General features: G+C 36.6%; 1 protein-coding gene across 1 annotated transcript in view; it reads right to left on the bottom strand.

Moving 5' to 3' along the window:
* Positions 1 to 15,861, bottom strand: part of LOC113070267 (titin-like) — a 126,496-nt gene that overhangs the window by 21,601 nt on the left and 89,034 nt on the right. Inside the window, exons 8-10 of the mRNA XM_026243498.1 lie at positions 3,652 to 3,930; positions 2,962 to 3,225; positions 2,585 to 2,875 (exon numbers count right to left, since the gene is read on the bottom strand). Of these exons, the coding sequence (XP_026099283.1) occupies positions 2,585 to 2,875; positions 2,962 to 3,225; positions 3,652 to 3,930 (834 nt within the window). The remainder of the gene's footprint in view (positions 1 to 2,584; positions 2,876 to 2,961; positions 3,226 to 3,651; positions 3,931 to 15,861) is intronic.

Below are 15,861 nucleotides of genomic sequence, written 5' to 3'. Positions count from 1 at the left end.
AGCTTTATGTGCTTTACAGATGAACTTTAAGTCTTTATTTATTCGAAATGTTCAATAATAGATAATCTTTGGCTTAGTAATGCAAGCTTGTGATCCGATTCGTGAATAGATATTTGAATCAGAACCATTTGATTCTTTTGAGTCAATATTTTAAAATAATAATTTATTTTGTTTAACGAAACCAGTGTGGAAACCAATTGTTCACAAACTGGATAGATCTGAGGTGCAGGGCTCGCGAAATCGCAAGCCCGATGTCCTGGGGCCTTTAGTGTTTTTTCCAGCCGGGGTCCAAAATGAATCACCCCCCTGCCCGACGGGCTATTTTTAATAGTGATGTCAAATTCTTAACTTGATTTGCGTTGTTCACTCTCTTGTAGGGGTGAAACGGATCGCAGTTGATAATTTGCACTTATTTCTAAGTCTTGCCGATTCAATAATTTTGAACCATTCGCGTGCAATCATTCAAAACACACAGAGAACCGCGTTTCAGACAATGCGCGTAGCTACACATGATTCATATTTTGCGTATCCTTGCTTCTGAATGAACATATACACACAAAACTATCTATAAATTAATGTATCTGCAGGTTTTCTCGTAAACACAGTCGGTTATGTCTTAAGTGAACGTATACAGTGGAGAAAGAGATCTCCTGTGCATTATTATATTGGATCCGTGCATTCGGTCTTAAAAGAGCAGCAGCCTTTAAATCTCTGGTGTTCCATTAGTGGCACATGCTTTCAGAGAGTGACATTTGTCTCGTTCACAAAAGTAAAATCGGACCATTCTGTTTTTACTTCACATTTTTTAATTATACAATACAAATGACATGTATTTAGCATCTTTTTTGGATAGTAATTCAAATGGTTTCCTCTGATTTAAAATAGAACACAGACAAAGCCTTTGTTAATATGGAGATATTTATTTTAGTTTAATATATATATATATATATATATATATATATATATATATATATATATATATATATATATATATATTATTATTATTTTTATTTATTTAGGATTTGTTTCGAAATTTAAAGTTTTATTATTTAACATTTCAATTTCACAAAGAAATATGCAGCATTTTGTCTCCCAAGTTTTTTTTTCTCCATTCTGTCACTGATGGAGTTTCGCTTCCTTGCCGCTGTCGCCTCTGGCTTGCTTAGTTGGGGTCATTTCATCTACAGCGATGACTTGATTGCAAATAAATGCACAGACACTATTTAAACTGAACAGAGATGACATAACTGAATTCAATGATGATCTGCATTTAACTGTCGTTTTGCATTATTGACACACTGCTTTCCTAATGAATGTTGTTCAGTTGCTTTGACGCAATGTATTTTGTTTAAAGCACTATATAAATAAAGGTGACTTGACTTGACTTGATAAATAATATAATGACACATTGTCATTTATAATTTGTCTTAAACCTCATTCTGTAAAAAATATATATATATATGAATAAGTTGTAAGAAAATTGTATGGAGTAATCTGTCTTGTGAATTTGATCACATCGTAAATTTGTTGTATCATTACATCCCGATATGCTACTTGTTTTTGCTGATCATGCTGATTTGTCCATAATAAAGTTCAGCCGATGTCTTTTTTTTCTTCTTTTCTCTCGAGCTAGTTAAATAAATTTTGGGCTACCAAAACCTAAAGAATTCCTTCCCGAAGGGCTACCAATGAATGATCTTGAATTTTTGCGAGCCTTGAGGTGTGCTTCCCAAAAGCACCGTTAATAATGACATTGCTTGCGACTGAAACGAGCCCGATCGCTTCTTCATAGAGAGGATTATAATAGTTTAAAGTTTGGTCAATTCATTAAACCTATCTATTGTAGAACTTGGACAACTGTGCCAGTTGTCTTGGCTACTTTTATTATGTGTTTGGTTTGTCTGGGTTCGTTTTGAAACTTGGAATGCAGCGTAAAACATGAAATCCCATTCATTGTATTCAAATCGAATCCATACTAATTGGAAGATTTTAATGACTTTTTTTTTTTTTATAGAAATTCTGTGGAAAACTGATGTTGTTAAAACTAAAGTGCAAAGAAAACAAATATTAGTAGAGGTCACATTTATTTAGAGTTGGAAAGCATAAAAGCAAGACATTAAGTTAATATGTTTATTTTATGTTACAAAACTTAAGTATTTAAAAGTATTCTTAAGTATTTAGATTAAGTTACTAAACCTGAGTAATGTAATGAAATACATACTGACTACTTTTTAAAGCTTGTATTTTGTAATCTGTAGTGAAATACATTTTAAAAGTAACCTTCCCATCCCTGTTTATTATCCAAAACTAAATGAATTGACCCATGCTGCTAATAGTGTTTGATCGCTGTCAAGAAAGGTAGATGGGAAACTGTAAATGCAGACATGAACCACTGTACACTGATACAGCTTCTTCACTGGAATGAATTTTAAGGTACCTGTAATTCTTCCTTTTAGATAATTCATACAAAATCATATTTTTAAAAGCAGTTCGAAATATTCAACAGCTTTTTCAAAGGACTCTCTTGGTGTCTCTCCCTTTTCATTCATATCTATTAATCATAGAATATCATAAGTAGTTTTACCCTGAATACGAAGTTGCACAGCTTCAGTTTCTCTTGTAGTCACCAATGTTCTCGCCAGATGTTTTCCTCTGCAGGTGTACTGTCCTGAATGACCCACTTTTGCTGAGCTGATGGAGAGTGTGTTTCTAGAAACTGAAATGTCCTTATCATCTTTAAGCGAACCTCCGTTTTTAAACCATTCATAGCCCCATTTATTTGACTCTTCATCAACTGAACACTTCAGAGTCACTTTCTCAGTTGGGTAAAACATATTCCATTGAGACTCTATTGACATATTTGCTTTAGGTGGCTCTGCACAAATAAACAGCATAACAGAAATTAAATTTTTCTAACATTGTTTCTGGATATATAAAACTGCATCAAAATATGTGTCCTACCTCTTATTGTCAATATTGTAGAGTTTGCATATGTCATCTCTCCCCTTCTTACTTGGCAAGTGTAGTTCCCTTTTTGAGATAATGTAGCATTTTGGATAGTGTAAATGGGATTGTTGACAGTGCTCACTTGCTGTGAATCTATTTGCCAAAAATATTGCCATTTTGAAGTCTTCTCTTGAATGCTACAAGTGAGTTTGACTTGTTCTCCAGTGTAGATCTCTGGGTGGGATGGATCTTGCTGCAGAAGGATTGTTGGCTGTGATCCTTTATAATTACATAAAATATGATCACATATTTATAAAACGTTTTATATTGACAATGTACATTATATTTTATAATGGTCCTTCATTTAATTTTAAAATAGTTTAAAGACTTAAAACATATATATATATATATATATATATATATTTTAATAAATTTATTAAAATGTAAATTTCAATGAAATTTTGCCTGAACTGAGGTTTATAAACAGCACAAAACTCAATATTGAATAATTACAAAACACACAATGTTGAAAAATAAATAAATAACAGAGTTAATAAATAAGCATAAGGTAATGATTTACACGAAACACAATTAACTGTCTTATAAAATATATGAAACTTTAAAAATGGCTGTATATTTCACAATGCAACATATTACAATTTAACCATGACATGTTCTTTAAGCTAAACAATAATAGATTCTTACCATGGACTGTTAAAAAATGTTGTTTGCTTCTTACAGTCGACACGTTTCTTTCCTGCAGCTCAGCTTGGCACTCATAGGCCCCGTGATGACTGGACTTTACTGACAGTGTGAGATTGTTCCCTTGTATGTTTGTTTCAGCACGGGAGTCGATTTTGCTTGAGTCTTTGAACCAAGTATAATTCCAGTTTTCAGAAACATCTCGAATCACACACTGCAAAGACACTTTTTCACCAGGAAACGCTTCTGTCCAATCAGACTGAATATGTGGTTGAGGTGGTTCTAAAAGAAGAGAACAAAATAGAGGGTGAATATGGTCAGATAGATCATACAGAAACTAAAGTAATCCATATGAAAACAACGCGATGTCCGTCTTTCACATCACCCTTCATTATATCTATTGTGACCACGCTCACACGCTGAACACGCTATTGAGATTATAATGTTTCATGTGAAGCTTGCAGCTTGTAAACGCCCATACAGAAAACAAAGCAGCGAGACTGTTCTTCATGTTTTTTTTTTTCAGTGTTCAGTCTAAGAGGAATAAGACATAAGACATAAGACATAATTCACCCCAATAAGATGTGATGAGGATTACCTCAGGATTTGAGTTTTGGATTTCCTTAGAAAAAAAAGAATGAGGGCCTTTATTCAGCAGAGATCATAAACATTAGTAAGTCTCTCTTTTTTTATTTATATACTTGTATTAGGTTTCACATAACTTAGAAGGGAGAGTTTATTATGTGAGTCTAGGAGAGCATACGTCTAAGTGGATGTCTATGACATGCAGAGTTCCACAAGGCTTGGAACCACCAAGATTCCTGACTTGATTTTTAGTTGTTTGACCCCTAGAGTCAAGGTATGCATTCACCTTGAACACTTCATCTTTGTCCCCAAATGCAATGACTTCAGTTTTTTCCTTGTTTAACTGAAGAAAGTTCTGGCACATCCAACTATTAATTTAATCAATGCATTGGCAGAGGGAGTCAATGGGGCTGTAGTCATTTGGAGATAAGGCTAGGTAAATCTGGGTATCATCAGCATAGCTGTGATAGGCAATTTGGTTCTTTCTCATTATTTGACTTAGTGGAAGCATATACAGGCTAAACAAGAGCGGTGCAAGAATTGACCCTTGTGGGACTCCGCATGTCATGGATGTCCACTTAGACTTATGCTCTCCTAGACTCACATAATAGCCTCTCCCTTCTAAGTATGATCTGAACCATTTGAGTACCATCCCAGAAAGCCTGACCCAGTTTTCCAGTCTCTCTAGTAGTATGTTATGATCGACAGTGTCAAACGCAGCACCGATATTTTGCCAGAGTCTCAATTTAAGCGAATATCATTTTTTATCTTAATGAGTGCTGTCTCTGTGCTGTGATGTGGTCGGAAACCAGATTGAAAATTGTCCAGGTATCCATTTGAGTTTAAGTATTTGTTCAGCTGATTAAAAACTACCTTTGCTATAATTTTGCCTATAAAAGAAAGATTAGATATTGGTCTAAAATTGCTCAAAATTGTGTTATGATTTTAGTTGCAGCACTATGTCTTCCAGAATTTTGCTATCAATTGTTTCAAAAATAGACATAGTATCTTTTTGATATTTTGGCCGAATCTGTCTGACCTCTGCATTACTTGAGGATGTGCTAATCGCCTTCCTGATATTTATGATCTTCTCAGAAAAGAAAGAAGCAAACTCATTTGCATTTGCTGTCTGATAGCATATCACTGGGAATCTGACTTGGGGGGTTTGTCAGTCTCTCAACAGTGGCAAAAAGAGTACGAGTGTTATTTAAGTTACTGTTTATTAGGTCTGAGAAGAAGTTCTGTCTAGCTGTGGCTAGTTTCACATTAAAAGCATGAAGGATGTCTTTATAGATGCTATAGTGAATTTCAAGTTTCGTCTTCCTCCACATCCGCTCTGCTTTTCTGCATTGTCTTTTCATAGTCTGAACTGCTGTTGATATTCTCCAAACTGATTTCTGTCTGTTTGTTTTCTTACTGACTATTATTGGTGCAATATCATCAATAACATTCTTAAAGGGGGGGTGAAATGCTATTTCATGCATACTGAGTTTTTTACACTGTTAAAGAGTTGTATTCCCATGCTAAACATGGACAAAGTTTCAAAAATTAAGTTGTATGATTGAAGGAGTATTTCTGTTCCAAAAATACTACTTCCGGTTTGTCACAAGTTTCGGAAAGTTTTTTTCGAGTATGGCTCTGTGTGACGTTAGATGGAGCGGAATTTCCTTATATGGGTCCTGAGGGCGCGTCTGCCGGAAGAGCGCGCGCTCCCGTATAGCACAGCACTGAGAGCACAACAGACTTCACTGATCAAAGCAAGAGCGTCGCGAAATGTCACAAAAGGAGTGTGTTTTTGGTTGCCAGGGCAAGACAACCCTGCACAGATTACCTAAAGAGAAACAGCATTAAGGGACCAGTGGATGGAGTTTATTTTTACAGAGCATCAACGGAGTTGTGCAAGTGTTTGTGTTTGTTCCCCTGCATTTTTCGAACAAACAAGGCCCAGTTTGACGACGGATTTGCACATCGTTTATTTCTTAAGGATAATGCAGTCCCAACGAAAAAGGGTCACAATCGTGTGTTGGAACCGCAGGCGGTGAGTAAAACTGCTTCAAATATCTCTGTGTTGTTAACTTAGCTATCGGCGCGTAAGCACATCAAGTAAACAACATGCGATGTTGTCATCAAACTGCACTTTCCACATGTACAGCTTAAAAAAAAAAAAAACGACAAAATGGAACTTAATCATTTTCCAAAACCGCTAAGCAAATATATATACAGTTTCAGTACATACCACATAGAGCCGCTGTTGTTGCTGCTGCTATTGTTAAATTTCAGCCTCTGGATCATAAATATACGCTGAATCTGACTGTTAGCCATGGTTTGTTTTTGGTTGGTTTTGTCCTCAAGCTTCCAAACGCTATCAGCGCAAAAGCCTACTGGCTCTCGTGATTCTTTAGCTCCGCCCACACGTCACGCCTACAGACGCTCGTGTTTTTCCGGAAAAAATCGGTACAGACTATCTTTCTCTTATGAATATAATAAAACTAAAGACTTTTTGGAGTTATGAAGGATGCAGTACTACTCTATAGGTACTCAAGATTAACAGAATATTGAGTGAAAACGAGCATTTCACCCCCCCCCCCCCCCTTTAACTTTTGAGTTGAAGGAATCAAGGAGAATATCAACAGAGTCTGCAGAAATGCTTGGTGTTAAAGATATAGCCTCCATAAATAGTACACTCGTGTTCTCGTTTATGCATCTCCTTCTGACAGAGACAGATCAAGATTCAGTGGTAGCAGAGATCAATATATCAAAGAAAATACAGAAGTGATCGGATAGTGCTACGCCCTTAATAACAATGGATGAAATGTTTAGACCCCTACTGATGATTAGATCCAGAGTGTGTCCACCATTGTGTGTGGGTCCATGCACATGCTGAATCAGGTCAAAGGTGTATAGAAACGTTATCATTTCTTTTGTAGTTTTGTTTTCTGCATTATCTATGTGAATATTAAAATCCCCTGCAATTGCAAAACAGTCAAACTCTGAGGAAATTATTGATAACATTTCTGTGACCTTTTCAACAAAGGCTGGAGAGTATTTTGGGGGCCTGTAAATAATGCACAATGCGTGGAGCACCTTTCAGCACAAACCCTAGATATTCGAAAGACAAGTACTGACCAAATGACACTTGCTTGCATTGATAGACATCTTTAAATAGAGCAGCTACACCCCCACCTCTCCTAACAGTCCTGCAAACAGTCATGTAAGTGAAGTTGGGGGGGTGCTGCTTCATCTAGGATTGTTGCACTGCAGCTGTCTTCTAGCCATGTTTCATTTAGAAACATAAAATCCAGATTGTTTGTGGTTATAAAGTCATTGATTAGAAATGATTTATTTTTTAGTGAGCGAATGTTTAAAAGTGCTAACTTGATGGCAGTGCTTTGTGTCTTTACATCAATCTTAGTTTGTTGCATAATAGGCCGCAGATTAGATGAGTTTGCCCTTCGGCTTGAGAAGGCCTTAGACTTTCTATCACGTGATAAAACTGAAATAGAGAAAGCTACAGGCACACTGAGTTCCCGCTTGTTCAGTAGGCATTTGTCAATGTTGCTGCTATTATAGCGGGGACCCGACACATATCACTGAGTGCTGCTATCAGTTGTTTTTGGTTCACCTTTAGCAGATCGAGGGTTTGGGCCCTGGCGTTGTGGCAGCGGTCGGAGAGCTCTCATAGGAACAGGGCCCACAGGCTTTGGTGGTTGGGGGGCCCACCGTTTTTTAGTTGATATCTGCGGGCTAGCAGCGAATGAGTGGGAGAGTTTAGTCCCAACAAACAATTAAAAAAATAAACAATTGTCTATGTTCCCAGAAAAGATTGAAGTTGTCGATGAAATGTACTCCTTTTATATTACAAGATCTTTGTAGCCATGTGTTCAGCCCAAGCAACCGTGAAAACATATTTGTTCCCCTTGCTGGGAGTGATCCACTGATGAACGACTGAACTTTGAGTCTTTGAAGTGTTTCAAAGAGTTCACTGAAGTCCTTCTTAAGGAGTTCTGACTGCTCTTTCCGAATATCATTCTTCCCCACATGGATGATGATTCGATTTGTAGTCTTGTGCTACATCAGAATGTTCTGAAGTTCCTTGTTCACATCAGAGACCGTTGCTTGAGGAAGGCAGCATGTTGTTGTTTTCCTGCTACGGATGTTTCTGATAACAGAGTCAACCCACTATCAGAGTCCTTGGCTCAGCTGCGCTCTGAGCTGAAAGCCGCTGTCTGCTCGTCCTTGAGCGCCTGTTAGTAGCAATGTTTGCTGCTGGCTGATCAGATCCATGTTTAAATTTGGGGATTCCTCACCCACATTTATTAATGCTTGAAATCTGTTCTCCAGATGTATAGGGGGTGGTAGAATACTAGTATTCACAAGCCTTGTCATAGTCGAATCTGGGGTAGAGGAAGCTATGGCAGCAATACGAGAAACTTGTGACAATCTGATATCTTGTGTTCCTTTGGGTCTTGCTCCCTGTTTGTGTCAACGATTAGTGTGGCGATCAGTTTCGGCTTCTTCCTCTACACTTGGTATAAACTGTTGAGATTCAGAAGATTCATGGGACCGGCTGTTTGCTGAGGGGGTCCATGACGACGGTCTGCTTAGTGTTCCGTCTGTTTTGGAAGTCCAGAAAGTAACTTTGTTTCAAGAATCACAATCCTTTGTAGAAGTTTGCAGCAGTTTATGCAACAAGTAGATCCAACAGGAGGCATTTTCTCTCTCTTCTGTTTGGTAGGCAGTTGTTTTCCCGTCTCCGGAATTTAAGCTGTTCGCAGTTGGAGACAAAGTCTTCTTTTTGTAGTATTATTCCAGTCCCAGTGTTTTTAGTTTTAGCGTTTGTGCCAAAAATCTGTTGTTTGAGCACTGTGCTGATCTGCTGAAGTAAAAATCTTAGAAAAATCAGAGAAAAGTACAGAAATAAGAAGCAAAGCGCAGAGCAGTAAGCTAGAACGTCCGAACGGTAGCAAAGCCGGAAGCAGTAACTAAATCAGCACACTATCATCTCAAAAACATTGCAAGAATTAGATGTTTTGTTTCCAGCCAAGACTTGGAGAAACTAGTTCATGCCTTCATCACCAACAGGATGGACTATTGTAATGGGCTCCTCACCGGCCTTCCCAAAAAGACCATTAGACAGCTGCAGCTCATCCAGAACGCTGCTGCCAGGATTCTGACTAGAACCAGAAGATGTGAGCATATCACCCTAGTCCTCAGGTCCTTACACTGGCTTCCAGTTACATTTAGGATTGATTTTAGAGTACTTTTACTCGTATATAAGTCACTAAATGACCTAGGACAGAAATATATTGCAGATATGTTCACTGAATATAAACCTAACAGAGCACTCAGATCACTAGGATCGAGTCAGTTAGAAATACCAAGGGTTCACACAAAACAAGGGGAGTCCGCCTTTAGTTACAATGCCGCCCGCAGTTGGAATCAGCTTCCAGAAGAGATCAGATGTGCTAAAACACTGGGCTAGACTTAAATCTAGACTTAAAACTCATCTGTTTAGCTGTGCATTTATTGAATGAGCACTGTGCAATGTCCGAACTGATTGGACTATATTTTCACAGGTTTTTTTTTAGTTTTTTTTATGTAAAATCATTTTCTAACTGTTTTAAATTTATAAAACTGTTTCAATTTATATATATATATATATATATATATATATATATATATATATATATATATATATATATATATATATATATATATATAAAAACAATAGAACAAGATTTTCTCAGATCTTTTCTACATGAATAATAATAACACTGTTTTTTGTGTTTTTGTTTGTTTGTTTGTTTGTTTGTTTTTTTTGGTAGAAAATCAGTGTTTCTAGATATATATAAAACTGCATCAAAATATGTGTCCTACCTCTTATTGACAATATTGTAGAGTTTGCATATGTCATCTCTCCCCTTCTTACTTGGCAAGTGTAGTTCCCTTTTTGAGATAATGTAGCATTTTGGATAGTGTAAATGGGATTGTTGACAGTGTTCACTTGCTGTGAATCTATTTGCCAAAAATATTGCCATTTTGAAGTCTTCTCTTGAATGCTACAAGTGAGTTTGACTTGTTCTCCAGTGTAGATCTCTGGGTGGGATGGATCTTGCTGCAGAAGGATTGTTGGCTGTGATCCTTTATAATTACATAAAATATGATCACATATTTATAAAACGTTTTATATTGACAATGTACATTATATTTTATAATGGTCCTTCATTTAATTTTAAAATAGTTTAAAGACTTAAAATATATATATATATATATATATATATATTTTAATAAATTTATTAAAATGTAAATTTCAATGAAATTTTGCCTGAACTGAGGTTTATAAACAGCACAAAACTCAATATTGAATAATTACAAAACACACAATGTTGAAAAATAAATAAATAACAGAGTTAATAAATAAGCATAAGGTAATGATTTACGCGAAACACAATTAACTGTCTTATAAAATATATGAAACTTTAAAAATGGCTGTATATTTCACAATGCAACATATTACAATTTAACCATGACATGTTCTTTAAGCTAAACAATAATAGATTCTTACCATGGACTGTTAACAAATGTTGTTTGCTTCTTACAGTCGACACGTTTCTTTCCTGCAGCTCAGCTTGGCACTCATAGGCCCCGTGATGACTGGACTTTACTGACAGTGTGAGATTGTTCCCTTTTATGTTTGTTTCAGCACGGGAGTCGATTTTGCTTGAGTCTTTGAACCAAGTATAATTCCAGTTTTCAGAAACATCTCGAATCACACACTGCAAAGACACTTTTTCATCAGGAAATGCTTCTGTCCAATCAGACTGAATATGTGGTTGAGGTGGTTCTAAAAGAAGAGAACAAAATATAGGGTAAATGTGGTCAGATAGATCATACAGAAACTAAAGTAATCCATATGAAAACATCGCGATGTCCGTCTTTCACATCACCCTTCATTATATCTATTGTGACCACGCCCACACGCTGAACACGCTATTGAGATTATAATGTTTCATGTGAAGCTTGCAGCTTGTAAACGCCCATACAGAAAACAAAGCAGCGAGACTGTTCTTCATGTTTTTTTTTTTTTTGTTTTTTTTTTTTTTTTTTCAGTGTTCAGTCTGAGAGGAATAAGACATAAGACATAATTCACCCCAATAGGATGTGATGAGGATTACCTCAGGATTTGAGTGTTGGATTTCCTCAGAAAAAAAAGAATGAAGGCCTTTATTCAGCAGAGATCATAAACATTAGTAAGTCTCTTTTTATTTATTTATATACTTGGTTTCACATAATGTGTAAGCATTTTACTAGTTAGACTATTTTATTCAAGTTTCAATAACAATGCACACTATGTCATTCAAAAGCTTGATGTAAATAATATAAATGTAACAAATAAATGGAAATGTAACAAATGTAACAAACAATGATATTCTTTCAATTTATATAAAAAAAAAAAAAACCTGAAAAAGATTTTCTCAGCTCTTTTGAACATTGAACAACTTTGAAATTCAGCTTTGATTGTTCCTAATAAACTGTTTAACTGCACTCGCAAGTGAAAATTAAATAATTTTGTTGGAAATTTTAATATATTATCAATAAACTACAAACATAAAAATATATACATTTATTTTGTCCTCAAATTTTTTTCTTGTAACTTTTCCTTCTCAATCAGAAACCTGACTGAACAGCTCATTAGGCGGGCCTTTGTCTTCTCAGGTGTAAATCACAACATAATGCACGATAGTTCACGATAGCCCTCTCACTTAGACCCTTCATACACAAAAGGTTTCTTAGAAAAATTTAATTAATATCTTGTTTTCTGTGAGTGAGGAAACAAGACGACTTTCACATAATTTAGAAAGAAAAATTCTAGGCGACAAGATCCAGCTCTCAAAAGTCCCGGCAACCAATGTTCTGTATGTGTTTTATGGTCTTATTCAAGTGAATTTTTTGTTTTTCACAAACCACACATAAACATTGTTTTCTCAAAAACACGATCATGTACATACATGCTGCTCAGATATTATTATAGCCCAGTTTGTGCTGATTACAGTGAAATTAGACTTTAGCCATTCAGATGTTTATAAGCAATTGAAAAAAGCAAAAATGTCAGGGCATGACAAAACTTCTCCAGGCCCCCAAAACCACCTTAGACCTTAGAGGGTTAAAACCCTCTTGGGAAGGCTCTAAGGCTATACTGTGGACTATACATATACTTGTACTGCTTAGGTCTCAATATGGAACCCAGCCTTCCACGGTTCTCACGGTTTCAATCAGCTGGACCATCGGGGAATGGAGTCCCCTTTCTCCCAGGAGCATTGATTGGAATAACTCGTCAGCTGTACGGTTAGGCAGGCCCTGAATGTGAACAGCATAAAATGACCAAAGAAACTTCAGACTCCAACGGTGGGGGTGGCGGGCAAGTTGTGACAAGGTCACATGGTTGTGTGTGTTGTCCATTCAGACCAGAATGGCTTGCCTCGTGAGTGACCTTTGAGGTGGTTCAGAGCAAGGGGTACTGCTAACAACTCTAGGCAATTGATGTGCCAATGCAGCTGCGGGACCGTCCAAACCACTGAGACTGCATGCCCAATGTATGTGGCCCACATGAACCATCCATGTGAACCACAGCATAACTGGAGATCTGTTCTAGGGGCAATCCTGCCCAGAGGAATGTAAGATGTGACCTCAGGGTGAGGGTTTGGCGACAGTTAGGTGTAACTTGGACCTGGTGAGTGCCGCCCACCTCTGGACTTGGCCATAAAGCCAATGCTGGAGCGGCTTCATATGTAACAGGACGAACAATATAAGTGGCGCCATATGCCCCAGGAGCCTCTGAAAAAGTTTCAGTGGGACCGCTGTCATATGCTCCATACTATGTATCTTTCGGAAGTGAGGTATACTATTATTTACTTAAAAATGTAATTGTGTTAAACACATTGTGCCCATAGAGCACACTGTATAGTTGTTTGTGCTACTACATGTACACATTGGCTATTTAAGTTTATTCTCTAAAACACCTTTCTTTGCTATGCATTTTAGACCGTGTGTCCGAAATTAGGATAACTGTTACATGTGTGTTAAATTTGTTTGTCTCCTGCGTGGATCACTTGGTTGTTTCTCATAAGGCTACAGTGTCTATGTACACGAGTGGATTTCCACCGGCTACAATGTGATTCACAATTGCATTATCTTTTCTAAACTGGTTTCTAATTGTTTCATTATGTAATTGGCAAATTTTACCTGACTAATAATACATTTTTATATTTTATTTATTCTGATCTCTTCTGAAATCATTTTTCAAGTAGATTAATGTGCAGTGGTTCCGCAAATCTGCGTTCAGGACAGATCATACTGCAGCACCAATGGATGAGCCATGGGGAATATCATTAGGGACTTCAGATTTCTGACTGTCGCTGACTTAACACGGTGTAGCTCTCCTGATTGTATGAAAAAAGAAACTTTTTTTATGAGCATGTAGGGTGTGTAGCTCACTTAAATGTATTTTAATCACTCTGCATCCTCTGAGTAACACCTGTTTCACATATAATCCGTCAGCAGTGCGTCTGCAGTCCGTGTGCGTTATGTATGTTGTGCTGAAGCAGCACAGACTCATTGTGCTTTCACACAGGGCGCGTTTGCAGTCCGCTACTGATCCGTGGCTGTTTAAGCCACAAAACACAAGCTTTGTCCATTGTTTTGATATCAAATAATGTAAAAAAAGCTTTTTCAGCATTGTGGTACTCTTTCATCACAGTACAGTAACAATCGTTCATAGACACATTTAAATTCAAATATAAACTACGTATTACTCATGCATTTGACTGCTAGGTTTTTATAATAAGTTGCTGAAACAAGCTGCAACACATTTAAACACAACATTAGCCTACTTTTCTTGTTAGGATATCACAAACATTCAACATTAAAACTCACCACTGATAGAAACAGTCGACTCTCGTGCCTTTTGCATTTAAATCTTTATTACACGCAATCAAACGGGTCTTAAATAACTTTGTTTTTCTGCCTCTATAAAAGTGCATATGTAATGTCACCTTGTTTCTCTAAATTTGCTCCTTTTCTTGTTTTAAATCTTGCCAATACCCATGTGTTACATGTGAAACACAGTAGGGTTTGATTAGTATACATTTATTGTGAAATGACTGCATTTCCGTGTCAATCCATGTTAATTTTTACCGCGAACAATGCGCTGTCACTTTAATTCAGCACATGCAGCACAGCAAAAATAGACTCGGTACGTAAATGATCGTTGCACTGCTGCAGACGCACTGCTCCTTGAACGGACTGATGGACCGCAACCGCGTGCAGTGTGAATGCTGGAATCCGTTAACATGGGTGCGTAAAAAAATATGCAACGCATACACACCGCAGACGGAGTATGTGTGAAACGGGCGTAAGTTAGGAACTGATGAGTTTGTGTCCGTGGGTTCACTATCAGCTGTGTAATTCCTATGCGATAACTGGTCCCTAATGAATGAGGAATTGAAAGTATGGGATTTCTACTAAAATATCTAAATTAATAAATAATCGACATCTATGATCAGTTTTTGATAGAAATATTGCCAAAATTTAATGATCACGTGAAATTGGAGTAAGACACTAATTAATCAGTAATTAGTAATCTGATTACATTTTCAGAGTAACTTGCCCAACTGTGTTCACAGCAGACACAGTTGAGCAGAACGATGCTTGGCTCCAAAGCAAAAAGCTGATATGTATTGCACCTGCTGCCTTATTATACTCAGCTTTGATCAGTGGCAACTGTATGCAATAATTGCATGCCAATGTACATTGGATCGTTTAGTTTACACTCATAGTAGATTGGTCTATCATAGAAATATCCCAATTTGTCGGTCACAGACATGACGTCGAGAGTGACCGACTGAAAGGGAACTTCACATTAAACATAGAATTATCAAACAGATACAAATATTATTAGCAAACAAAGTATTAGTAATTAGCAAACAAATACAAATACACCATGCCATAGGCCTAATATAAAATAACTTTATCAAAGTTTCAATATTAAACACTGAATATCAGCAAACACTGTGGAACCAAACAAATAAGAAATAAATGTTAAAAAAGCTTCCAAAATCATCTTAGATAAACTGCAAAGATCAAAAAGCTAACATATTTTAAGATCATACTTTATGATGTTAGTTAAGAAAAAAATATTTGCCATTTCTTTGTTTTTACTGAATCGAAAATTTACCAAACCCTTACACCTGCGTCGTATAGAACAAAACTGTGAATATATATATATTTACTGTAAATAAATATTAGTAATAGTTATTTACCTTTTAGAGTTAAATTGTAACTAGCACTTTTTTCTGACACAGAAGTTCCTTTTTTTGCTTTGCATTCATATTTTCCACTGCCTCTCACAGTGATGTTTGGTTGATGTTTATTAAGATCAGAAGAGTTCTTGTACCAGTCATATTGTAACCCTGATGGTGCCTCAGGTACCTCACAGTGCAGAGTGACTGTCTCTGTGCTGTACAGCACTGCATGAGATGGATTCAAAGTAATCTTTGGCTTTGAAATCTGTATAGGAGGTTCTAGGAGATGAATGATTCTTAGGTTAGAAAGGCTAAATTCACAACTGTA

The sequence above is a fragment of the Carassius auratus genome, unplaced genomic scaffold (genome assembly GCF_003368295.1).
Source record: "Carassius auratus strain Wakin unplaced genomic scaffold, ASM336829v1 scaf_tig00003633, whole genome shotgun sequence".
Taxonomy (NCBI): Eukaryota; Metazoa; Chordata; class Actinopteri; order Cypriniformes; family Cyprinidae; genus Carassius; species Carassius auratus.
This window is presented reverse-complemented; position numbering and strand designations above follow the sequence as displayed.